This window comes from Terrapene carolina, unplaced genomic scaffold (genome assembly GCF_002925995.2).
Source record: "Terrapene carolina triunguis isolate 2854851 unplaced genomic scaffold, T_m_triunguis-2.0 Scaffold67, whole genome shotgun sequence".
In the NCBI taxonomy this organism is placed as follows: domain Eukaryota; kingdom Metazoa; phylum Chordata; order Testudines; family Emydidae; genus Terrapene; species Terrapene triunguis.
In genome coordinates, this window is record NW_020664418.1 from 35,998,740 (window position 1) to 36,025,544 (window position 26,805).

General features: G+C 43.7%; 1 protein-coding gene across 1 annotated transcript; it reads left to right on the top strand.

The window, feature by feature from the left end:
- TMC3 (transmembrane channel like 3) lies at nucleotides 1-26,805 on the top strand. Its single transcript, XM_029910750.1, has 15 exons — nucleotides 1-90; nucleotides 3,018-3,184; nucleotides 4,540-4,683; nucleotides 9,548-9,623; nucleotides 13,825-13,906; nucleotides 15,873-15,979; nucleotides 16,841-16,939; nucleotides 17,042-17,184; nucleotides 19,451-19,598; nucleotides 21,603-21,646; nucleotides 21,804-21,951; nucleotides 25,530-25,639; nucleotides 25,809-25,887; nucleotides 26,428-26,682; nucleotides 26,782-26,805. Exons 1-15 carry the CDS (start codon nucleotides 1-3, stop codon nucleotides 26,803-26,805), a joined length of 1,716 nt encoding a protein of 571 aa, XP_029766610.1.

The following is a 26,805-nucleotide window of genomic DNA, read 5'->3' on the forward strand; positions in this document are numbered from 1 at the left end:
ATGGGCAACCATTTACAGTCTGAGCAAAATGCTAATCAAGTAATTGCACAATCGCCAGGGTTGATTCTAGACAGAAAAACACAAGTGAAGGTGAGGATCCTGGTTTTAAATGCCGACAGTGGATTTTTGGACTATAACAGGACCGACAGAGCAGAACTCTGGATCTTTCCACCGAGGAGGCAAGAGGACAGTGGACTTGTTTCATGAATGGAAGACCACAGCCAAACCTGGTTGTAATACACTGGCAGAATTTAGGGTGAGCTTTTGTTCTCCATGACATGACGACGTCTTATTAGTTAAGTTTAGAGCAGGGGTCAGCAACCTACCAAACAGGGCACGCAAGCCGATTTTGAGTGGCACACTGCCTGCCCGGTGAGAGGAGGAGGAGGGGCAGAGGGGCCGGAACGCGCCACGCTGGGGGAAGAAGCGGGGGAGGAGGGAAGCTTGGCTGCCGCAGGACCAAGCTTCTGCCTCCTGCCCCGGCAGGGGAGAGCGGTGGGGGCCCCGGGCCCCCGCCCCACTCAGCCCCCCCCCACCCACCGCTCTCCCTGCCCTGACCTCCCCCACACCCAGCCTTCTGCCATGCACCTCCACACACCCCCAGCCCTCTGCCCTGACCTCGAGTCGCCCCCAACACCCAGCCTTTTGCCCTGCACCTCCACACACACCCCAGCCCTCTGCCCTGAACCCCCCTCACACCCAGCCTTCTGCCCTGCACCTCCACACACACCCAGCCCCCTGCACTGACCTCGAGTCCCCCCCAACACCCAGCTTTCTGCCCTGTACCCCCACACACCCTCTGCCCTGACCTCTGAATCCCCCCACACCCCCGGCCTTCTGCCCTGAACCCCCCACATCCCCACTGCCCTCTGCCCTGACTGAGCAGGCTGGCGGCATAAGATCAGCATTTTAATCTAATTTTAAATGAAGCTTTTTAAATATTTTGAAAACCTTGTTTACTTTACATACAACAATAGTTTAGTTATATAATATAGACTTAGAGAGAGACACCTTCTAAAAAACATTAACATGTATTACCGGCACGCGAAACCTTAAATTAAAGTGAATAAATGAAGACTCGGCACACCACTTCTGAAAGGTTGTCTACCCCTGGTTTAGAGTCTAGAATGCATGCTATGATTTTGTTTTATTTGTCACCCTTTGTTGCTAATATTTCTGCTTGCTACCATTTGAATTTCTGTTCTTTGTTTAAAAAAAACGTATACTCGCTTCCTTTACAAACAAATCTAAATACTGTGTCTTAAGCAGAGCTGTGTTCTATGGTGTGCTGGTCCTCTTTGGGAACAGAAGATCTAGGAATTCCGTGTGTGTCCAGTGGATCGGGACTGGGCACTCTAGAGCAGGGTTTCTCAAACAGGGGTCGCCGCTTGTGTAGGGAAAGCCCCTGGTGGGCCAGGCTGGTTTGTTTACCTGCCCCGTCCGCAGGTCCGGCCGATCACAGCTCCCACTGGCCGCGGATTGCTGCTCCAGGCCAATGGGGGCTGCTAGAAGCGGAGGCCAGTACGTCCCTCAGCCCGCGCCGCTTCCAGAAGTCAGTTTAGTCATTGCCTAAGGCTTGTCAGGCTGGTGAACCAGGAAATCCTCTCTCAGCTGTTTCTAACAAATGCCCTACAGACTTCTGTGCTTTGGCAGCTCTGCTCCACAATTCCCACCCCCAGTGGCTGTGTTAGCATGATGGGTTTTTGCAGTCTGGAGCCCAGAAGAGAGGGAGGATTCTTCAGTAGACCAGAGTCTATTTCCATTTTGCCCAAGTCTGCCCCAATGTGGAAAATTCAACATCCATAAGTTATGTGGGAAAACGAGATCATATTTTCAGCTGTTAGTAAAGACAAAGAAAAAATGTTGACAGCTCTACTTTGCCCCAGGTCTTCTTGCAAGGTGGTGAGGCAGAGACTCTGGTAGCCTGGCCCAGTGCATTTGATTGTATTACTCAGATGTTAATATGAACTTGTGCTTTCACCTCAATGCAGTGATGTGGGTTCTGGCCCTTTAAGGGTATGTCTACACTGCAATGTAAGCCCAGGGTTAGTAGAAGCCATTTGGTTAATGAAAACCAGGGCTTCAGGTGAGGCTTGAAGTCACAACTTCAGCATGTCTCTACTCAGCACTGCTCTGTAAATACTAGGGTGTAGCCAGTTGAGCCACTGGAACACCCTCAAGTTAGCAGATCCTGGATTTGTTAACCTAGGACTTGTGCGTCTACACTCATTTGTAACCCCAGGTTAGGAATTGTTGAACCCTGGGTCCCAACCTGAGGCTTCAGCATCTGCACTGCATTATGCAGGCCCGAGTCCAACTACCTGTATCCCAGACTTCCTGGCGGCCTCCCAAAATGTGGCTACTTTAGCCCTTTGTTCATGATGCGAAGTGGAAAAACTTGACTGTCCACCAAACTTGACTGTCCAGAGGACACAGAAAGTCAGCCCGTGGGATTGTAGAATACTTTTAGTGGACCCCAGAGCATGAATCCAGTGGAGCTGCATCTACACTGTAAAGCAACAGGGCTTGAACCCTGGGTCCCGGCTTGACTCAAGCTCGGACGCTCCACCGCTGGGGGGGCTCCTGGGACCCTGGGGTCTGAGCTGAGGGTTAGCACAATTTGTGTGTAAACAGATGGGGTGGAAGTGGTTAGACTTGAGCCTGAGTTTGAACCCTGGGCTTATATTGCAGGGCAGACATACCCTAGAGATTAGTCACTATCATACTTGGCAATGGCATCTGTGCTCTGGATTTTGGACTGCAGGATGCCCAGACACACTCTGGGAAGCTAGGTAGAATGCCCCAAGGATACCAGACTGAGCATCTTGTGTACTGCCACTTTAAGACTATCTATGCGTTGCCAGGTTTCAGGTCTTTCCCACTCTTAGGAGCACCAGCTGCAGGCGAGTAGTGTTCTGCTTCAGCAGGGCTCGGGAGTCATTCTGAGCTCTCTAGTTCCAGATAATAACATTTGCTGTTTAAGGTACTTCACCTGAGAGCCTAAGTCTTCCTTCTAGCCTTCCAGAATGCCATCTGCTGCAGCCGGGTCTAACACAGCTTCAGGTATTGCCAGAATGACAACAGTAAGTGGGTCTGCTGCAGTGAAAACTACGAAGTCCTGCAAAAGGCACAAAAGTGTGAGGCAGCATGCCAGCATGTATGCGTACAAGGAGCCACCCCACAGGTGAGAGATTTTCTTCTGTTCCACTTGTAATGCATATTAGATAAAACTATTATTGATCTGGGTGAAAAGAGGCATCACCCCTCTACATTTTCTGCTACAATCTATCCAAATGATGAATAAGAACCTTCCGTTTTATTTTTCCTTAAATCCTTTTTTTTTTTTTTTTTGTAATGTTCCTTACAGGACCAAAATCATCTCCACTGAGGATTTATTTGAGTAATTCCAAAGGTGTCCCATTTTTCAGCAAAGCTGCAGGGAAGTTTTAGTGGGTGGCATTCCCAGCAAATGTAGGAAGCTGATATTAAATTGTTGGCTTTGTTTCATGTAGCGTTGCAATTCTGTTTATATTGTTTCTAAAGGAAAATCTTAATTTCTGGAGCTTTTAGACGCGGTCCCCTGTAAGCATGAGCATTGCTTGTTCTTCACTTACAGTATACAGTATGCGTTACAGACGGGAACTGAGATCCTTAGCTCCACTGCTTAATTTGTAATGAAAGAGGTGTCGGGGCTCAAGTAATTTTTTTACATGCATAACGGATGCAGCAAGCCCAGAGGTGCCAGGGCTATGAACTGTCAAGCCTAGAGGTGCCGGGGCTCAGTCCTGGAAAGCCCTAGCACAAATTAAACACCTCTTAGCTCAACAAATACACTAACAACATCAGAAAAAGATAATTGCCTGCAGAAACCAGTATCTGGGTACATGTCTCATTTTCAGGGATGTGCTACTCTTAATGCCCCTGTAACGGGGTCCCACAGTTAATCCCCAGTACTCGCAGTGTGGAGGATTGAAGGGCTAGAGCATTCTAGGCATTTGTTGTCCCCATCTTAACAAAGAGACACTGTATCCTAATCACAATCAAAGTAGAAGGTAGTGCTGCATACGGCAAATACATTTGTATTAAGTGCACTTGCTGGAAATGTTTACATAGCACTTAGTTCCTGAAAAATATACTGAGTGTATGGACAGGACAGCATGGTGTTTGAGCTGTATGATTTGAAATGTGGGGAGCTGGAGGGTTTGAATTCCTGCTGAGGGAAACAGGGGTACTCCAAAATGCCTGACACTGTGTGCAAGCTGGTGCATTCCAAAGGCAAAAAAAATTGCTCTTCAGAAGTATTTTTCTGAGCTACAGGGATAAATGTCATCTCTGGCAGTGATAGTCTAGGATTAGCCAAGGAAAGCGGTGACTCCAACTACAACAGAGAAATCAGTCCAATCCTTCCTCCAGTTTGGTGGACTCCTGTTGTTATGCTGTTGTTATAGACCGGATTGTATGTGTGTCTATTCTTTGCTATAGTTCTGAATGGGAATAACTTGTTTTGTGTTTGTCCCCCATGGGTGTGGGTCTCTTCAGTAACTCAGGTGATGATAATGGTGATTTAAATGCGGACAGCAATGACCCAGAGCAGATATTCCAGAATATACAATTTCAAAAAGAGATCATGGCAAACATCCGTTGCAGACCATGGCCCATGAGACAGAAGCTGAGGGCACTCAGGTAATAGAGTTTTCATGGACACTTTCAATCCCACCATTTATTACTGCTTTTCCAAGTCTCACAAATTTGTTAACCTAAATTAGGTGTGAGCATAGGAATGGCTTACAATTGCTAGAAAACCATGCAGCAGCTATCTTCCTACTGCTCCATCATAGAGTAGTACAAGGTTGGGAATCATAAGATTTTGAAAATTTAAAAGCTTCTAAAAGTTGATTACAGCTCATTTTTGTACATGTTCATTGAACTTTGGATCAGGCCAGAATAGCTTTGTCTTTCTCTTTGCCCAGCATCTACGGGATGCTCAAGGTATCACACAGCTCTTCATTCTTTACACTTCTGCCTTGTTTTGGGCTCCAAATTCAAAATCTTTCTATTGTTGGTTAGTGGTGATCAGAGCTTTTCCTGAGCCATTTGGAATATTAAAACTATTAAATGATTCTGCATTAGAATGCTCAGGAAGGCAAGGCCGCCCGGGGGGGGTGAGGGAAGTGGGGCAATTTGCCCCAGGCCCCGGGCCCTGCAGGGGCCCCCACAAGAATGTTGGAGGCTCCCCCCCACCTCCGCCTTCCCCCAGCGCCTCAGCGCGCCACGTCCAGGAGCGGCCCTGGACAGAGCTAAAGCAGCGAGGCACCAGCGGGGCCTGAGCTCCTCCCACTCAGAGCCGCGTGGTAAGGGGGCGGAACTGCAGCCGAGCGGCGGGAGCTCAGGTCCTGCTGGAGCCACACCGCTGCAGCGCTGTCCAGGGCCACTCCTGGACGCGGCGCGCTGAGGCTCCGGGAGAGGGGGGAGGCGGGGGTAAGCGGCATGGTAAGGGGGCTGGGGCCGGTGGGGTTGGATAAGGGGCAGGGAGTCCCGGGGACAGGGAGGGGGCTGAGGTTTGGGGGGGAGGTCAGGGGACAGGGAACGAGGGGTTGGATCGTGGGCATTCCGGAGGTCTGTCATGACTCAGCGGGGGGGTGGATAGGGGTCGGGGCAGTCAGGGGACAGGGAGCAGGGGGGGTTCATTGGGGGTGGGGTCCCGGGTGGTAGTTGGGAGGTATCGGGGGGGCGGTGAGGGGACAAGGAGTAGGATGGGTCGGGGATTCTGAGGGGGGCAGTCGGGGAGCAGGAAGTGGGTGGGGGTCGGATAGGGGGCAGGGGCAGGCTGATTGGGGAGGCACAGCCTTCGCTACCCTAAAGCTCATTCAGCAGTTTGAGGCTTGCAGACAGCTATTTAACACAAAGAGCCAAGCTGTTATCTTTTCCCTTAGGGCTACCATCCCTTTCACTTCTCAAATGCCAAATTATAGTCTACATTTAATTTCAGTGCCATAGGGAGATTCATGTCAGGGGAGGGTAGCTTCATTTAAAATTAGCCACTTTAGATTAACAGTGGTAGAGCCAAGTGAGCCATGGTGGAGGGATCACATGAGAAGAGCAATATCCTACACCACCTACCTCCTTCCCAACCCTACCAAGGGAGACCCCCCCTCACCTGCATTCCCCGAGGCTCCAGAGGGGTTAATTAAGTGGTTCTCAAACTTTTGACCCCTTTCACATAGCAAACCTCTGAGTGCGACCCCCCCCTTATAAATTAAAAACACTTTTTAAAATATTTAACACTATTATAAATGCTGGAGGCAAAGCAGGGTTTGAGGTGGAGGCTGACAGCTCGCAACCCCCAGTAATAACCTCGTGACCCCCTGAGGGGTCCCGACCCCGAGTTTGAGACCCCCCTGGGTTAATTTAATTTTAGCAATTTAATTTAATTTAATTCACATGTATGTGCTATTTTGAGCATTTCAGTTTTCACAGCATAGGCTCATCCTAGATTATGGAACAAGCTCAAATGCTCAGTTCGTGGAGTATGTACATAGTCTATACTAAAGACAAACCCACAGTAACCGTCTCCAGTTTGCGAGGGACCCCATGGAGCCAGTCTCTAGGAAACAGATAAATTCACGGCGGTTAAGTCCATTAATGGCTATTAGCCAGGATAGGTAAGGAATGGTGTCCCTAGCCTCTGTTTGTCAGAGGGTGGAGATGGATGGCAGGAGAGATATCACTTCATCATTACCTCTTAGGTTCACTCCCTCTGGGGCACTTGGCATTGGCCACTGTCGGTAGACAGGATACTGGACTGGATGGACCTTTGGTCTGACCCAGTATGGCCATTCTTATGTTCTTATGTTCTAACCTAAATGAATCCAAAGTTATGGAAACAGATATGAGTCAAGGAAGCCAGCAAAGTATTAGAAACCTGGAAAAATCTCTGACTGGATGGGCTCAGGCGTTTGGTCACAAGCTGAGGTGGTTCAAAAGTTTTGGATTTTTTTTAAATAGAATTTTTCATTGTTTCTTTAAACAATCAAACACAGCAAGCAGCAAATATTTGGCCACACACTTCTGAAACAAACCCCAAACCACGTTCAGGTTTTGGCAGGCTAATTTCAGCTTTTCAATTAAAAAAAAACACAACAAATTTTGAAGGAAAGCAGACATTGTCGTGATTTTTTTCTGCTTTTTAAAAACCCCTAGTTTTCAATCCAAAAAAAGTTTTGACAGAGAATATTTGTACAACCCTTTTAATAAGCTTTAGTGCCTTTTAGCACTAGCTGATGCTGAGAACCAGTGATACCTTGTAAAGGTGACTTGAAAAGAAGTTTTCTCAAAACTGGCTTTGTGCCGAGATGCGGAAGGTATTTAAATGTTTATTTTTCCCAGGGCCGCCCAGGCGGGGGGGCAAGTGGGGCAATTTGCCCCGGGCCTCGCAGGGGCCCCCACGCGAATATAGTATTCTATAGTATTGCAACTTTTTTTTATGGAAGGAGCCCCTGAAATTGCTTTGCCTCAGGCCCCCTGAATCCTCTGGGCGGCCCTGCAGGAAGGACCACTGTGATGTCACTATATGTATTGTACATTCTGTCAAAGATACTCAACAATATGTTATCAGCTAAATTCTGTCCTTGTGCTCTGTGAAACACTGTCAAAAACAGCACAACTTCCCACTATTCAGGAAGGCTGTGTTTGAAAGTAATGAGGCTTTGCTGGATGAGGAGACAGAATTTGGCACTTCAGCTTTTAAATTATGTTTCAAATAGCAGAGACTAGTACCCATGTTTGCAGATTAATGAGGTACATGTAGACTGTTGACAGCATGCAATGTAGTATCATCGTGACCATAAAGTTTAAAGCCATAAGGGTTAATGGTTCCAAATTTGAAACACAGTATGAAAGTTCATAACTTTCTCTAATATCTTATCTAAACAGCATCAGTCTTTTCACCGTGCATTCAATTTGACTTTTTTTTCCTTTCTATGAAATCTCTCCCTTGTCACCTCACTGTGTGCTGGAATGGCACTTTACTAACAAAGAAGGTTCATCGCTCAGGCCACCTTTGCCTTGTCTTGGGAAGCAAAGGGAGACTTTTCTCATATCCCTGGAGTGAGAACCCATAATTTGCAGCTAAACCCAAGCTGCCTTCATGGATGTGCAAATGCCCTGTTCCTGTCCTGTCTGATTGCCTATGGCCCCTATTCAGCTCCCACAAAAGTAAAAAAATCCCATAACTTTAGTGTAAGTATAAAATCATAGAATATTAGGATTGGAAGAGACCTCAGGAGGTCATCTAGTCCAATCCCCTGCTCAAAGCAGGACCAACACCAACTAAATCATCCCAGCCAGGGCTTTGTCAAGCCAGGCCTTAAAAACCTCTAAGGATGGAGATTCCACCACCTCCCTAGGTAACCCATTCCAGTGCTTCACCACCCTCCTAGTGAAATAGTGTTTCCTAATATCCAACCTAGACCTCCCTCACTACAACTTAAGACCATTGCTCCTTGTCCTGTCATCTGCCACCACTGAGAACAGCCTAGCTCCATCCTCTTTGGAACCCCCCTTCACGTAGTTGAAGGCGGCTATCAAATCCCCCCTCATTCTTCTCTTCTGCAGACTAAATAAGACAAGTTCCCTCAGCCTCTCCTCATAAGTCATGTGCCCCAGCACCCTAATCAGGCCCGGCTCCAGGCACCAGCGCAGCAAGCAGGTGCTTGGGGCGGCCAACGGTAAGGGGCGGCACGTCCGGCTCTTCGGCGGCAATTCGGCGGCGGGTCCCTCAGTCCCTGCCACCGAATTGCTGCTGAAGAATGAAGCGGTGGCGGTAGAGCTGCTGCCAATCGCAGCTTTTTTTTTTTTTTTTTTTTTTTTATTTGGGGCAGCAAAAACACTGGAGCCAGCCCTGCCCCTAATCATTTTCACTGCCTACCGCTGGACTCTCTCCAATTTGTCCACATCCCTTCTGTAGTGGGGGGACCAAAACTGGACACAATACTCCAGGTGTGGTCTGGAGTAGGATTAGGCCTGTATGCATATCTTGTCCAATACCTCTGATTAAAATGTAACCAATAGTTTAATATTAATCAGTTGCTATATTGATCAACCCCATGCTTTAGACTACACTTTCAGAAGAAGTGTTGGTATCCACATAAACTGAACTAAATGAGGTATTATATTGTTTTTACTTTGAGACAATTTAGGTTACATTATTACAGAAAAATTCGAGAAACCAGGGAGCAGGGCACAGGAAAAAATGTTACTGAAGCTCTCCCTAAAGTGAAAATCTTACATTCGTTTTGCAAACTGTTGGGATCTGATCCTGTGGTTCTTTCTCAGACAAAACTCCCATTAATTTAAATTGTTAGCAATACTCTTATTTTAAGTAAAAATGAAGTTTTGCCTGAGTAAGGACTTCAGGATTGGGCAGGTAGTCTGTTGTGACAATATTTCCCATTACTTGGCAACTTTCATTTATGTGTGGTATGGCCCAAGTTCAGAGTGTAATAAGATTTTTGGTTACATTAAATAAAGTTTTTGTCTTCCTCTGCAGACAAGCTAAGGAGATTGTGTTGAAATATGAAGGCAGGCTCACTAGAACAAGAGGTTACCAAGCAGCTGGTGCAGAGGTACGTCTGCTTTTCATTAAAACTACAGCTCTTTCCTATAACAATTATCTGGAATTCTCATTTACAGAAGTACCTATTTTCTGTGAAACACTGCTCCCCAGTTCAAGAATTGTGTGGAAGAAAAATCCAGTTATAAGCTTCTTTTTTCTATTAAGAATTTAGTAATTACATTTTTGCAAACTAATTTGATGTATGAGGGATGGGCCTCGTTCCGGTAACATGAGTATTTTTTCTTTTCAAATACTCCAGCAAATAATGTGTGTCTGCCAGAAGGTTGGCGATGGGAACAGGAGCCAAACAATGTGTATTCTATAAAGAGTTGTTTTGCTGAAGTAGGGGCCCAGGTACAGTCATTTAATATGAGAAGTGTTTCTGCCTTTTTGTTTTCAAGGTAATGTTATGAACACTTTTGGGAGAGATCCTGTGGAAAAATAGTATGTGATCTAGGGTTACCACCTTTCTAATGGCTGGTAACCAGACCCCCGAGGCCCAGCCTTTGCCTCGCCTCTTTCCCCAGGCCCCACCCCTGCTCCGCCTCTTCCCCCAAGATCCTGCCCCTGTCACTCACAGGGTCTTCACCAGCACAGCCGAGGCCACCTTGCCTGCCACCTGTGGGCTGCACAGGGCCATGCGCCACCACCAGCTGCATGAGCAGCCTGGCCCTGGAGGTGGCAGCAGCTGCTGCTGCATTGCCTCCTTCCTTCCACTTTGGGTTGCCACCTTTTCCACAGATTAAAAAGAACAGACATCAGGGCTTGTCAGATGACATCCGGGGACTGTGCTGAAAACCAGACAGGTGCCAGGCAACCCTAATGTGATCATGTAATTAAAGACTGTATCATAATGCATACGCAGAAGGGGACTGAATTAAGGTTGCACAGGCAACCTCAATACTGGTACTTCCTAACTTTTGAGGACTTGCATTTACAAACTTAATAATGTGCTTGTACTGTACTGTACTGTACTGTGGTGTGTGTGTGTAATAGAATATAAAATGCAGGATAACCAAACTAAAAATTGTAAGGCTAAATATTTATCTGTTGTTCTATTGACACATAAACAACAGTACTTTAGCTTTGCTCTTATGTCATCAGAAACAGTTGATAAAAAAATACAACCTTCCTGGATAGTGGAAAGTTGTGTTTTATTGGTCTGTCTGTGGGGGCGGGCCCATGCACACACACACACATTAGGCATTATGAGTGAAGTTTTGCCATTGACTTCACTGGGGCCAAGATTTCACCCGGTTTGAAAGATTTGAGTGCCTAAGGACTTTGAACATGCAGACACCTGCTAAATTGTACAGGTTGGACTTGTTATTAGTTAATACTTGCTATATTGTAACAAAATTTTGGCTTTTGCTTTATACTTCACAATGCCCTCAAAGTCTGTGGCGATCTCATTTAATTATCCATGTTATCTGTTTTTACTTGTCTCTGTTCTGAATACATCTATATATTTTAGAAGTTCATTACCAGTAATTATTGTGTTTGGCGTAATAGTATTAGCTTGCTGGCTATGAATTAGGGAAACTAGAAAGTCCTTTTTTTTTTTTTTTGTAAAGGGTTAAATTCACAGCACAAGCTAGAGAGCTGAATTGTTCTTTAAACTAGGGAGACAGGTTTAGACAGTTTTTTCCAGAAGAATATTGACCGATGGCCCATTTGGCAAATCATGAAATACACAATAGAAGCATTACACCACGAGAATAAACATTCACTGGTTGAATAGCCTGAGAGTAGGATACTTAATTAGCAACTTGTAAGAGTTTACTAACCCTTCCATAGGTTTTGCACCAATCACTGTAGCCATAGTTAAAAAAAAAAAAGAGCTGGCAAATGGTATGTAGTATTATTTTCTAGCAATTAGATTAAATCACTTCTAAAGTATTGTTCATTATGATTAAAACTAATAAATCAATGTTTGTTCATATAAAAATTACCCAGAGTCTTGACTATGAAGATGAAAATTATTATTCCTTTTTATTCAGGTGATCAGTATGCAGGACTAGAAGTTATTTTTTTATCAATGCTACTCGAAGCTTTTTCAGATTGACATCCAGATATATATAATTTATATGCCTGCAGTGCAACCTGTACACGTTTCTTGATCCCTTTTCCAGCCTTATGAACACTGCCTTCCAATTAAAGTAGCGACTTTGGTGCAGTTCATAGCCTCTGTTAATTCTTGCAATAACACCTTAATAGCATCATAAAAATTAATTAACTTTGACCATGTAGATTGATGCATTTATTAATTAAAATGTAAGTCTGCTTCTGCTTTGACTTTAGCAGATTAGACTATTTGTAATATGTTGATATTGCCATTTGCTTATATATATATAAGCAAATATATATATATATATTTAAAATAACTAGATCTACTGTAAATTTGTGTTTAAAAATGACTAATGTACATAAATGTTGTTGCCATCCTGTTCATCACTGAATTTCAGAATATACAATATTTCTCTACTTTTTACGAAACAGAAGCAGATAGCATAAGAAAATGTCTATGAAATTATCTTGAATTACCTGATAAAATACTGTACTTGCATATAGTCAATTTACAATAGATAGTAAAGTTACTATTCATTTCTGAATTAAATAAGAAAAGTTATTATAATGTTTTGTGAGTAGAGGTTACTGGCATGAAATAATCTGAGTGCATATTTAAGGTTATATTTTTATTTCAAGGACTTTCAAAATTTGTCCTCAGTTGTGCACACAGTCACTTGTGCATTCTCATTTGCACATGCAAATGCCATTGTGTGTGAAAAAACTGTCTATTGTCTATGAAAATAATTAGGCACACACAAATTAGAGGCTGAGTTGAGGTCCCTTTGAAAATGTGTCCAAAGCGCTCGAAGTAAATCCTCAAGCATAGAGTTGAGACCGCCTGATTATGCTGCAGTTCAGTATTAATGATCACTGTCTCTAAGAAGAATTAGGACTTAGCTCAGAGTTACTTGCTCTTATACATTTGAAATTAGGTGTTATGTATTCATTCATTCTATAAGAAATCTGGTTTCTTATTCAGTAGGATTCCTTAATAAAGTACATAAACACTGTGATAAATGCTGGCTTAGTCTGGTAACAATTTCTGAATCTGTTTAAAATGTTTTGTGCTCATAAATTCATCTACTTTTGTATTCTCTCTCCGATGCATATTTTACTTCACTTAAATATTCATTTTCCTTGTCACAGGTTTAGTTTATTCTTATCTTTCTTATTTCTTGTCTAAGGGTCATAGGGTGCTCTCAGTCACTTTTGTGCAACTCTCCTTGAGTTTATCCCTGAGGTTGTTCTGTAGATGGAAGTTAAACTTGAGAGAGAAAGCAATGTTTGAATCTCTCCAGAAGGAGAGTCTCCACAGAGTAGGCAGAGGGGGGAAATAAGGCATGATCCCCTACATCAAAGCAAAATAAATCTTTCTTGTTCTGTTGACGTACATGTTCCACAGCAAAGCTCTTATGGTGTAGGAGATGTAAGTGTAACAATTCTTACCAGCAGTGAACTTGGAATCTTGAGCACTGAAGCCCAAACCTCTACCATTTGAGCTAAAGGAGTAACTGCATTAGCTGAAAGCAGAGGTAGGGTGTTATCCTCAGTGTGGGCATAGACTTTAGAGGTATGTTACATGAAGAATTCCTTTCAACTAAGAATGTAACTCTTATGCAAAGCATTAAAGGTTCTGTGCTGCTGTTAATATATACAGCTTCAGACAAATAATGTGCTGATGTATTAAAATATATCTCAGGTATATTTCAAATGGGTCTAAATTTAAAATATATTGTATTTTTTGTGGGTACCCTCATTGGTTGTTCCAGATATAAAAAGAGTGGTGGAAAATGCTCTTTGTAGGGTATTCTCTTAAGATCATTAAAACTTCTCTCTTATATATGCATGTGTGCTTTAGTGATTAGAGCATTCACTTGGGAGTTGGGACTTCTGGGTTCTGTACCTGGTTCTCTGACTTCTGGAAAGTTTCTGAACTGTCTGTTCCCAAAACCATGACTCAATTTATTTATCTTACGTACCTCACAGGAGTGCTGTGAAACTTCTTAGTTGTTTTTTATAACATGCTTTCTGATACTAGATGAAAGATGCTACACATGGACAAAATACTTTCACACCTTTTTGACAATTATTGCTTTATGTGCAAAAGTTACAAATCTCTTATTTCTGTGCCCTTTTCTTAGCTCTGGAAGAAGTTTGTTCGGCTTGCATATAACTTTATGGTAATCTTCATTCCTTGGGAAATGAGAATAAAGAAAATAGAAAGTAAGTATGGAGATTTAGTGGGATTGTGCAATGCAAACCATGCTAAAATACTAGGCTTAAGGGTTATGTTTGAACTCACTGAATTAGTGAAATATATAATAATATTATAAAAACATTAAAAGTTTCATCAAAGTAGTGTGGTTGTCATTAAAAAGTCAACACATGTATTACTCTTGGTGTGTTAGATACCACATTTGTTTCTCAATTATAGTCTTTAGTGATACTACCGGTAGTATAATGTTACTACAGTGTGGCAACTGTAGTTTAAAAGGCCCTGTAGCGCTATAAACTGCTGAAGTATTTTTGCAATACAGACATAGGCCCAGATGTCTGTATTGGGTCTGGCCCAAGATGTGCTCAGCACAGGACATGGAGTGGGAAAACTGGATCAAAGCCATCTCTCCAGCCATTTGGCCTCTAATATAATACTCTGAAACCTGATATAACTTAGACAGTGGCAATTCAGGCCATATTTCCTTTTGACTCTTGTCCATCCCTGACCTGCCTCTTACATCAGCAAGCTGGGAGCAGATGTCACAGAGCCAGCTATGTAAGGGAAATTCTCCTAAAGCAGAGAATCTCCACTTGCCCTGTTAGAAGCAAAGGGAATGGAGCTGGGAGCCGAGACCTCACATGTAGTCTATATTTTAAAACTAAACTTTCCCTCCAGTGTAAAGTGCCTTGAGATCTATGGATGAAAAGCACCATATAAGAGCTAAGTATTGTGATTGACCACCTTTAATAACTATATTAAAGATGGTCAAAAATGGAAAATATATTTTCCTGACAATGTTCACATCTAGCTCTAATCTTGTTCTAAATGGAAGGGATTTTTCTGTACTGCAGATATTTTCACGTGGATAAAAACAGCTCCATAATTTTGACAATTTATTGGCAACTACTGTATTTATTTGGCTGTAAAATGAATGTTCAGGCCAGACCATTCAGACTTTTTACACTGCTCCCTGTTTGTATCAACTAAGGGAGCCAGCAGTGTATGTACCAGTGGGCTCTTCCTGCTCCTTCCAGATGACAGGCGAACATTCTCCCTGTCTACATGGTGTAGTATTCCTTCCCGACATGCAGTGAGGGCCTAATACAATCTGCCTCCACCCCACACACCTAGTTGTTAAAACCCTTCTGACCTTCTTGAAATTACAAGCACCCAGACTGCCCATTTATCCGCTTCTGCATCACCTTAATGACCAACATTGCTGACCCAACCAGTCGTGTGCCAGGGTCCCTACTCCCACTTATGTAATGGAGATTGTGGATGTCAGTCTGGGGCCCCATGTGACTTGCTTTGCACAAAGCCTGCAATACTTAGGACCAACTGTGATCATGTGGACAGTGATGGAAATCAGAATTTTTGTGTAATAAAATTGAAAACAAAGAGGGCCTGATTCTCTACTCCTTAATGGTGTTATGAATTATGAGTAGTTCTGCTGTAGCCAATGAAGATGCACTGTGAAAATCAGAATTGGAACCACTATTTTCAGTCCAGACAAAATCAGGAGATACTGGAAATAGCACATTTTAAAAAGGACTGATCTTATTAAATTTCCAGCCTGGTTTGCAGAGCAAAATGGTTTGCATAAACTTAAGATGAGAATTCTTAGATGCCGAACTAAACAGGTGAGATTAACTACTACTAATAGCTACACATGCATTTTGATGTAAGTTTCTGTATAAACAGCAAATAAGAAGCTATGTATAACTTGAACCAAGAAGATTCCTGTGATCATAACTACTTCACTTGTAAATGTTGTGATTTTTAAACCTATGAATAGCAGTTTATATTACAGTTCTGTATTATTGATGTTATAGCATTTTCTCTGTCTTGATCTGTGCATTGCAGAGAAGGAAAAGTTGTTGTTTTTTTTAATGATCAAATAATACTTCATTAATAAGTGATACAGCTTCTGATAGGCTTCACAGCTGATATAAGTATTTCCTGTGGTTTCAGGTCATTTTGGATCCGGAGTTGCCTCTTATTTCATCTTTTTGAGATGGCTATTTGGAATCAATATTGTGCTTACCATAATGACAGGAGCATTTGTGGTTTTACCAGAGGTTAGGACATATCTCCAATATCTATAGAAAAACACTGACTGTAGCATTTCCCTTCCTGAATTAAATAAATGTTCTGCTCAAAGGCATACATGATTTTTTCCGAGTGTACAATTTAAATGATTTAAAATACTTTCCTCTGTTGAGCATTATTCTGCCAGAGGAGGAGAGAAACTTGCCATTAATGTCTCAGATGACATTTTACCAACATACCACTGTAATGTAGATGTTTCTGATTGCTGATATTAGGGACCCAATCCTGCAAGGTGCAGAGCACGTGTTGAGCACCCGAAGCGTCTCTTCGCTTCATCTGGAGAAATCGGTGCTCAGCATCTCTCAGTTTTTGGCCCTTAGAGCCTGATTTTCAGATGTTCTGAGCATCCACAACTCTGTGACACTTCAGCTGGAGCTCTGTGTGATCATCAGTGCAAACCAGGCCTTTAGTGTCTATATTGTCTTATGTATAAAGAGAAAAAGTCTAGCACACCAATCTAATATAGTAGGAAGCAGGTTTTAATGTACATCAGTGTGATAAATGATCTAAAAATTTATCTTCCCCATACATTATACTGTGCTTTAATAGCTCTTATGTCTATACAGTAATAACTTACCTAAAAATTAGACTTCAGGGGCTAAATTCTGCCATCAGATAGACATGGCCAACACCCATTGACCTCAGCAGGAGTTGAATGCAGAATTTGTCACTACACTTCTAGTTTAGGAGAATGAATGACAGTAATAGTACTTCTGATACTGCCCCTCAGGTAGGCAGTTTGTTGCAGCTTGTTTCGGGCTGTGCTCAACAGACCATGTGGTAGCACTGTCTGCTTTACACAGTTTTTAAGACCTTTTCTCTCTTATCAGCTCCTGGCAGGAGCGCCATTTGGAAGCACTATCAGCAAGACCATCCCAAAGGAGCAGTTTGCATCAGCACAGGACCTGGACACCATCTGGTCACTGGGGGCAAGGCTTAAAAGCACACTTCATTGCTTTGTTGCATGAATTCTTCGTGTGTTAATTTAATCAGGTGTGGGTGCTGATGTTGACTGTATGTTGTCTTTGCAGGGTTATCTCCAGTACTCTGTTTTATTCTATGGCTACTATGGCCGAGATCGGAAGATTGGGAAAGCTGGGTATCGGCTGCCCCTGGCTTACTTCCTTGTTGGAATGGCAGTATTTGCTTATAGCTTCATCATCCTCTTAAAAAAGTAATGTTTCCCTTTTATTGGTGTTTGCCCAGAGATATATAGTCAGGCCGTTTGAATGATATATTCTTTCCCCTTCCCTCAAAGAGTTCCTCCTGGATTTAATTCTGTAATTCCTGTATCGTATTCAAGCCTGCTAATATCAGAGAGGCATCTTTACTGGTAGATTAAGGACAAGACCGGGATCCAGGAACTCCTGAGCTCTAATTGTAGCTTGTTCTTTTGCTGTCACTTACCCTGTCTCCTTCAGCTTCCCTGTCTATAAAATGAGGGTAATGTTTAGCAGTCTCTAGGAGTGTTGTGAGCATTATATAGTTAATGTCTGTACAGTGCACTGAAGATGTAGGGCCTGATTTTCACTGAGGACTTTATCAGGCTTCCATTCTTCCAGAACAAGTATTATGACAAGAAACTTAAATTGCTACCTGTACATTTGCCATACTACGATTCCTATCCAGTTAAATACAAATATAAGAATGCTGTCATAAAACTCTTCATGTTGCTTGAACTGGTACACTGCACAGTACTCAAATGTGGGCCTATTTATTTCCTTTGCTATTTAGGTAGAAGGACTGGAAGTAACTTAGGCAAGAGAGCCTGCCAGTGCTGACCATAAATCTAGAAACGTGCGGTACTTAGTGGGGCAAGGTCACTTTATCCTCTCTCCATTCAGTTTCCCTTCCTCTCAGGGTAACTAATTGTCTGATAAGTTGCAGTCCAGGAGGATTTTTAATATGAGCTGTAATAGCTGTGTCAGCCACAAAAACTATCACTCCTTTTTCATTAGATCTGTTATTTTAGATCACGATGGTCATTGTTTTGGACACTGGTTCACACACTGATTATACATTCAGGTTCTGGATGAGATCTGCTTTTCTCTACCTATGAAGGGTGCCGCCTTAGGTCATTGACTCTTTGTTTGCCCATCTGTTGTGACCCTTCTACCATTTCCTGTCTGAGGTGAAACAGTTCTTATTAGCCTCTGGTAAGCCACACCAGATGCACATTGTATTGTGTTATGTGAAACATCTCTGGAATAATATATAGTCATATGGCAATGGTAGACCCATATGGCTATTACATACACAGATGGGCCACATTTCCAGAGAAAAGGAGGAGGTGACTGAATTTCTGACTGCTATGCTGATCCAATGAAGATATTTGAACCAACTATTTGCTGTACAGTAAAATTCTACCTATTTAATTATTTTCTATGATACTTAGAGAGAAACATGGTCTCCAGGGCCGGCTCCAGGCACCAGCTTAACAAGCAGGTGCTTGGGGCGGCCAAGGGAGAGGGGCGGCACCTGCGGCAAGTCGGGGGCGGCAGGTCCCTCACTCCCTCTAGGAGCGAAGGACCTGCCGCTGAACTGCCGCCGCCGGTCGCGGCTTTTTTGTTTTTTGTTTTTTTCCAATTGCCGCCGCCGATCGCAATCGCGGCTTTTATTTTTTTATTTGTTTTTGGTTTTGTTTTTGTTTGGGGCTGCAGAAATGCTGGAGCCAGCCCTGATGGTCTCATTTAATGTATTGTACAGCACAAACTCATATTTAATATTCTGAAGAAAACCGAGCACAAATATCTTTGATTAAAACAATATAATTTTATTTTCATATTGTTGGGGTAGTTTTTTTGTAATGATCACCTAACTCCTTTAAAGACCTGGAATTGATTTCTTATATCCTTACGAAGGTCTACTCATCTGAGATGGGAGGGCTATTTTTTAAAACAAGGTTTTTTAAAACTAGGTTTTTCATCTGACTATCAGTTGTCTTTTTACTGTGCCATCGCTATTGTTATCTGCATTCATAATAAAGGATAGCCATCGATCCTGTGTAAGATCATCACATTTTTGCCAAGCTATCTCTTGATCATAGTGACAATGTTCTTACCTTGCCATGACACCTTTCCTCCAATCAGATCCGACACAGAGGTTTTAAAAGTGAATTTTGTCTGGTGAAAGGTATAAGATGGACAGCCCTTGAGACTGAAGTCTTCTATCAGAAACAGGCAGCAGTGCACATTTTCCCATACTATCCAACCAATGTGCTTGAACTCTGAATTGGAGTATGCATTCCTAGGGACAAGGAGTAATTCAGTCTCTGTATCTTTCTCTGTTCTTAGGTTCTCTATTGAGATTGCCAACAAAGATACCAGTTAATTCCAATTTTGGTCATTTTTTGTGATATAGACACCTGTGAGCCAATTACCATCACATAAACCGTCACACATTGACAACAATTAACATTTATTATTATTCTTCTTTTCCAGAATGGCGAAGAACTCAAGAATGAGTCTAGCAAGTGCCTCTGATGAAAATTATACTTTCTGCTGGAGAGTGTTCTGTGCTTGGGACTATTTAATAGGAAATCCAGAGGCTGCAGAAAGCAAAGCTGCTGCAATAGTTAATAGTATCAGGGTAAGCAACGAGACTCTGAGCAAAAGCATAGTTTAGGTCAGAGGAGGGCAAACTACGACCCACAGGCCACATCCGGCCCACGGGACCGTCCTGCCCGGCCCTTGAGCTCCCAGCCGGGGAGGCTAGCCCCCGGCCCCTCCCCTGCTGTTCCCCCTCCCCCGCAGCCTCAGCTCGCCGTGCCGCCAGCGCTCTGGGCGGCGGGGCTGCGAGCTCCTGCCGGGCAGTACGGCTGCCAGTCCTGGTACTCTGAGCAGCATGGTAAAGGGGTGGGGAGCAGGGGGGTTGGATAAGGGGCAGGGGATCCCGGGGTTCAGTCAGGGGACAGGGAGCAGGGGGCATTTGAATAGGTGTGGGAGTCTCGGGGGGCCTGTCAGGGAGCGGGGGTGTGGATAGGGGTTGGGTCAGTCAGGGGACAGGTAGCAGGGGGGGTTGGATGGGGGTGGGGTCCCAGGGAGCAGTTAGGGGCGGGGACAAGGAGCAGGGGGGGTTGGATGGGTCGGGGGTTCTGAAGGGGCAGGAAGTGGGAGGGCACAGATGGGGGCGGGGGCCAGGCTCTTTGGGGAGGCACAGCCTTCCCTACCCGGCCCTCCATACAGTTTCGGAACCCCGATGTGGCCCTCAGGCCAAAAAGTTTGCCCACCCCTGGTTTAGGTCTATTGCTTTGTAAATAGCAGAGTGATTTTTCATCCATTCCATTCCATACTGTTTCTTTCCTGTTGTGCATTGTGTTTATTTCTGAGTCTGATTACCTAGCAGAGGGCTAGTATCAAATATCTTACTGCTGCTTCATGCACTTGATCTGTGTGCCCAACTTTCACTGATGACATGAGTTATGGTTAACAGGCATGATATGTCACTTTGTCACGTGACACTTTTTTCAACAGTGTCATTCCATTTCATTTATTGTGTGATGTTCCAACAGCAACATCTCAATCCCCATTATTACATGTGTTGTTTGGAGTTAAAAACCTTGAGACAAATTCATCCTTGGTGCAACTCTAATGAATCTTTGAATCAGGATCCTTTTAGTAACCTGATAACATGCATTTATATTGTACTTTCATCAAAATAGTTCAGGGGAATTTTATAACTAGATCAACATTAAAAGCTGCATTAAACATGAACCCTTTCCATTTAGATTTTAAAAAATAGACACAGCTTTCCTAATATACAGAAGTAATTGATTCCATAACCTTGGCACATCATCACTAAAAGCCCTTTGTCCAAATGACTCCAAATTGTCTAGGACAAACCAATAAATAGTTTGATTTGTATCTCAAACGCTGGGATGACTTATGCTGATATTATTTTGTAACATCTACATGTGGGTGTTACGTGCCTCAGGGGAAACACGCAAGTGATGTATGCAGTGTTGTTGTAACTGTGTTGGTCCCGGGATATTAGAGAGACCAGGGTGGGTAAGGTAATATCTTTTAATGGGCCAATTTCTGTTGGTGTCAGAGACAAGCTTTTGAACTACACTGAGCTGTTCTGAAATGCGAGCTCAAAAGTTTGTCACTCTCACCAACAAAAGTTGGTCCACATATTACCTCACCCACTTTGTCTCACACAGGTGATGTGTCCTTTCTCTGAACAACTCATGATCTAAGGGTCCTATCCTGCATTAATATCTGCTAGTGGGGACCTCACGTGCAGTCCTATTGAAGCAAATGAGACAACACAACCCACAGGTCCACATTAATGAATCCTAGAACAGGACTGGGATCTAAACAATGAACATATTGGAAAGGAGTGAATATAGCATACACCAGGAAAGAGAGGGTGATAAAGTTCTTAATGTCTTTACTCCCTCCAAATCTCCTTCACTAAACCCACAGCATGCAGTATGTTTATTAAGTAAAGAAGCACAGAGCTGCATGTCAGCTGTTCCCCAATGCAGTGCAGGATCTGGCCATTTTAACTTTTATGGTTTGTAACAGGTAGAGGAAAGTTTATTGATTTTACTGAATGCTGCTAAAATGGTAATTCTGTGTTTCTTTCAAGGAAGCTATTTTGGAAGAGCAGGAAAAGAAGAAAAGCAAAAACCTGTAGGTATACATGGCTGAGGCTATTTTCAAAACTACTGTTTAAATGCAGATAACACAGTGTTGACTTGTTTGTTTTATGACCTAAAAAAAAATGCGGGAAACACCTACTTGTGCAAGATGGCCCATCTGTAGCATTTGCTGTGTGACTCTTTTCTAGGGCTGTGACAATATGCTTAAGGATTATTGCAAACATCCTTGTCCTTCTCTCACTTGCTGGAAGTATTTACATCATTTACTTTGTTGTGGATCGATCCCAAAAATTAGAGCGTACCAAAAAGGAACTGACGCTTTGGGAGAAAAATGAGGTACAGTATATCAGCTGTATTTGACCTCTTTGTTAGTCTGTAACTGTGCACTCTGGTTAGAGTTCTGTGTTCTGCAAAGTCTTCACAAGCCTCTTGGCTGGTTATAAATTACTGTTGATTTTGCTGATATCTGTCCTTAGTATGGGGCCAAACTCTGCCCAGCAGCCCCTCAATGGGTATAGAGGAGGCATGGGCTTACACCTGGTAGTAAAGTTAAACACATGCATAATTGTTTTCAAAGTCAGGGCCTTAGGGGAGACCCATGAAAGAAGTGTGAATAAACAATTGATTGCACTGGAGTTTTAGGGCTGCGGGAATAGGTCAGGGGAGACATGGGGATGGAGCTTCAGCTCAGGGACGCCTGAGGAGGGGGGGGAGAGGGGAAGTGGGGCAATTTGCCCTGGGCTCCGCAGGGGCCCCCACGAGAATGTCGGCGGCTCCCCCCCCTGCCTCCACCTTCCCCCACCCCCCAGCGCCTCAGCGCGCCGCGTCCAGGAGCGGCCCTGGACAGAGCTAAAGCGGCGTGGCTCCAGTGGGGCCTGAGCTCCTCCTGCTCAGAGCCGCGTGGTAAGGGGGCGGGGCTGCGAGTTGCGGCCAGGCAGCGGGAGCTCAGGTACCGCCGGAGCCACGCCACTGCAGCGCTATCCAGGGCTGCTCCTGGACACGACGCGCTGAGGCTCGGGGAGGCGGGGGTAAGCGGCATGATAAGGGGCAGGGAGTCCCGGGGACAGTCAGGGGACAGGGAGGGGGCAGAGGTTCTGGGGGGGGGGGGGGGGAGGGGGCGGGGGGGGGGGGGGGTTCATGAGGTGTGGGATCCCGGGGTGGTGGTTGGGAGGAGGTCTCGGGGGGTGGTCAGGGGACAAGGAGCAGGATGGGTCGGGGATTCTGGGGGGGGCAGTCAGGGGGGCAGGAAGTGGGTGGGGGTCGGATGGGGGCAGGGCCAGGCTGTTTGGGGAGGCACAGCCTTCCCTACCCTAAAGCTCATTCAGCAGTTTGAGGTTTGCAGACAGCTATTTAACACAAAGAGCCAAGCTGTTATCTTTTCCCTTAGGGCTACCATCCCTTTCACTTCTCAAATGCCAAATTATAGTCTACATTTAATTTCAGTGCCATAGGGAGATTCATGTCATGGGAGGGTAGCTTCATTTAAAATTAGCCACTTTAGATTAACAGTGATAGAGCTAAGAGAGCCATGGTGGAGGGATCACATGAGAAGAGCAATATCCTACACCAGGGGTAGGCAACCTATGGCACGCGTGCCGAAGGCGGCACGCGAGCTGATTTTCAGTGGCACTCACACTGCCCGGGTCCTGGCCACCGGTCCGGGGGGCTCTGCATTTTAATTTAATTTTAAATGAAGCTTCTTAAACATTTTAAAAACCTTATTTACTTTACATACAACAATCATTTAGTTATATATTATAGACTTATAGAAAGAGACCTTCTAAAAACGTTAAAATGTATTACTGGCACGCGAAACCTTAAATTAGAGTGAATAAATGAAGACTCGGCACACCACTTCTGAAAGGTTGCCAACCCCTGTCCTACACCACCTACCTCCTTCCCAACCCTACCAAGGGAGACCCCCCCCCTGCATTCCCCAAAGGGGTTAATTCAGTGGTTCTCAAACTTTTGTACTGGTGACCCCTTTCACATAGCAAACCTCTGAGTGTGACCCCCCCCTTATAAATTAAAAACACTTTTTTATACATTTAACACTATTATAAATGCTGGAGGCAAAGCAGGGTTTGAGGTGGAGGCTGACAGCTCGCGACCCCCATAATAACCTCGTGACCCCCTGAGGGGTCCCAACCCTGAGTTTGAGACCCCCTGGGTTAATTTAATTTTAGCAATTTAATTTAATTTAATTCACATGCATGTGCTATTTTGAGCATTTTGGCTTTCACAGCATAGGCTTATCCCAGATTCTGGAACAAGTTCAAATGCTCAGTTCGTGGAGTATGTACATAAGCTGTACTAAAGACAAACCCACAGTAACCATCTCCAGTTTGTGAGGGACCCCATGGAGCCAGTCTCTAGGAAACAGATAAATTCATGGAGGTTAAGTCCATTAATGGCTATTAGCCAGAATGGGTAAGGAATGGTGTCCCTAGCCTCTGTTTGTCAGAGGGTGGAGATGGATGGCAGGAGAGATATCACTTCATCATTACCTGTTAGGTTCACTCCCTCTGGGGCACTTGGTATTGGCCACTGTCGGTAGACAGGATACTGGGCTGGATGGATCTTTGGGCTGAAACAGTACTGTATGGCAATTCTTATGTTCTAACCTAAATGAACCCAAAGTTAAGGAGACAGATATGAGTCAAGGAAGCCAGCAGAGTATCAGAAACCTGGAAAAATCTCTGATTGGATGGGCTCAGGCGTTTGATCACAAGCTGAGGTGGTTCAAAAGTTTTGGATTTTTTTAAGCAGATTTTTTTTACTGTTTCTTTAAACAATCAAACACAGCAAGCAGCAAATATTTGGCCACACACTTCTGAAACCCTAAACCATGTTCAGGTTTTGTCAGACTAATTTCAGCTTTTCAATTAAAAAAACCACAACAAATTTTGAAGGAAAGCAGACATTGTCGTGATTTTTTTCTGCTTTTTAAAAACCCCTAGTTTTCGATCCAAAAGAAGTTTTGATGGAAAATATTTGTCCAACCTTTTTAATGAGCTTTAGTGCCTTTTAGCACTAGCTGATGCTGAGAACCAGTGATACCTTGTAAAGGTGACTTGAAAAGAAGTTTTCTCAAAACTGGGTTTGTGCCGAGATGAGGAAGGTTTTTAAATGTTTATTTTTCCCAGGGCCGCCCAGGCGGGGGGGCAAGTGGGGCAATTTGCCCCGGGCCTCGCAGGGGCCCCCTCAAGAATCCCCCGGGGGGAGGGATAGCTCAGTGGTTTGAGCATTGGCTTGCTAAACCCAGTGTTGTAAGTTCAGTCCTTGAGGGGGCCACTTAGGGATCTGGGGCAAAATCAGTACTTGGTCCTGCTAGTGAAGGCAGGGGGCTGGACTCAATGACCTTTCAAGGTCCCTTCCAGTTCTAGGAGATAGATAGAATAGTATTGCAACTTTTTTTTATGGAAGGGGCCCCTGAAATTGCTTTGCCCCAGGCCCCCTGAATCCTCTGGGCGGCCCTGCTTCAGCTACATGGATGCCATACACAATTACCACCTCCATTGCATAGCGAGGGGATAGCTCAGTGGTTTGAGCATTGGCCTGCTAAAGCCAGGGTTGTGAGTTCAATCCTTGAGGGGGCCATTTGGGGCAAAAATCTGTCTGGGGATTGGTCCTGCTTTGAGCAGGGGGTTGGTCTGGATGACTTCCTGAGGTCCCTTCCAACCCTGAGATTCTATTCTATGATTCTTAGCAATATTCCAGATCAAGAATTCTGGGTCACAAATGTCCTTACTCTTGTCAATGACACATTTAAAAGTAGAATTTGCTGAGTTATCGCAATCACCACTAAGTATTTCTAGTGCATCATCAAGAGTTCAATCAGCAAGCAAAAAATTCTTCAAGTACCAAAGGCGGCTATGAAAAAGCATCATAAAGACTGTCTTTCTATTCTGTAGGTGAGTGTCGTTGTTTCACTAATTACTATGATTGCACCCTCTGCATTTGAACTTGTGGCAGCGCTAGAGATGTATCACCCTAGAACCACTCTTCGTTTTCAGCTTGCCAGGTACAGGGCATATTCCGTATCAAAGCAATTTTTGGTTTGTTTGTTTGTTTGGTGGGAGGAAAGAAATGTACTGATGACACATTTTACTTCAGACAGTGTAGAACATGAATAGAAGTCTTCAGAATAACCCTGATGACTGTGTCCCATATACTATGCTTGTTGTTTTCAGGGTTCTCGTTTTATATCTGGGAAACCTCTACAGTTTAATTATTGCTCTGTTGGATAAAGTGGACAGCATGAGTATCGCTGTAAGTATTGCTGGTATTATTATGAGTCTTAAAACTAGCTACTTTTACACATAGAACTCTTATTATAGCATATTTAAAGTCCAAAATAAATTTGTTTGATACCAAAATATACCTATTAAAATATAGTGGAACTCTGATTAGAAGATCAGTTGTGGTATTCATTTATAAATCTTTTCAGTCAGCTAGAAATTCAGATCCATAGGGATGCTGATAAATAACACAAATAGATAGCCATTCTGTGCATCGTTTAACTACTTTGGTAAAATAGGTCACCATTTTAGGCCAAATATTTCAACCTGGTATAAAATCAACTTCCTGTTTTGTGCCTACGAAACTAGTAGATCATTTGCACATACAAATCAGGAAATTGGGTGCCTAGCCACCTAACTCGTCCATGAAATTATATGGCTGAGCACATAAATGGATGCCTTTGCAATTTTGGACGCATGGACATCTGCACGGTTTTGCAGGCAGATGGAGACCATAGCTGAAAATGTAACACTTAGACATTTAGATTAAACTTCTGTTCCATTCTTTCAGGAAGCTGAAGCTAACAGCAGTGCAAGTAACTGGATAGATTCCACCACCTTCTTAGTCACCAGAACCCTTCCCGAAGAAGACAACTTATCTACCACTATCCCTGATATAAGAATTAAGGGAAACAGCACATTGACACTGGAAAAGAGTCATACTCAGAACTATACAATACCTGTCGTGCTGGTTAACAAGACAACTTCCTATCCCTACAACATGCAAAGTCAGAAGGATCAGTGCTGGGAAACGTACGTTGGTCAGGTAAGTCCCTTTTTTCCTATTAAGAAAAATAGACCAAATATGCTGCTTTGCTTTACTAACGAATTAAAAGTCACATGGTGGTGTTATATTCCTTTCCAGAGACCTTATCAAGGCCAGAACTAA

Excerpts from the sequence above, each read along its gene's own strand:
- TMC3 (XM_029910750.1), top strand. The coding sequence starts at position 1 with ATGGGCAACCATTTACAGTCTGAGCAAAATGCTAATCAAGTAATTGCA. Across the intron at positions 15,980-16,840 it reads CATTTGTGGTTTTACCAGAG|CTCCTGGCAGGAGCGCCATT; the intron begins GTTAGGACATAT and ends CTCTCTTATCAG. Across the intron at positions 16,940-17,041 it reads ACACCATCTGGTCACTGGGG|GGTTATCTCCAGTACTCTGT; the intron begins GCAAGGCTTAAA and ends TTGTCTTTGCAG.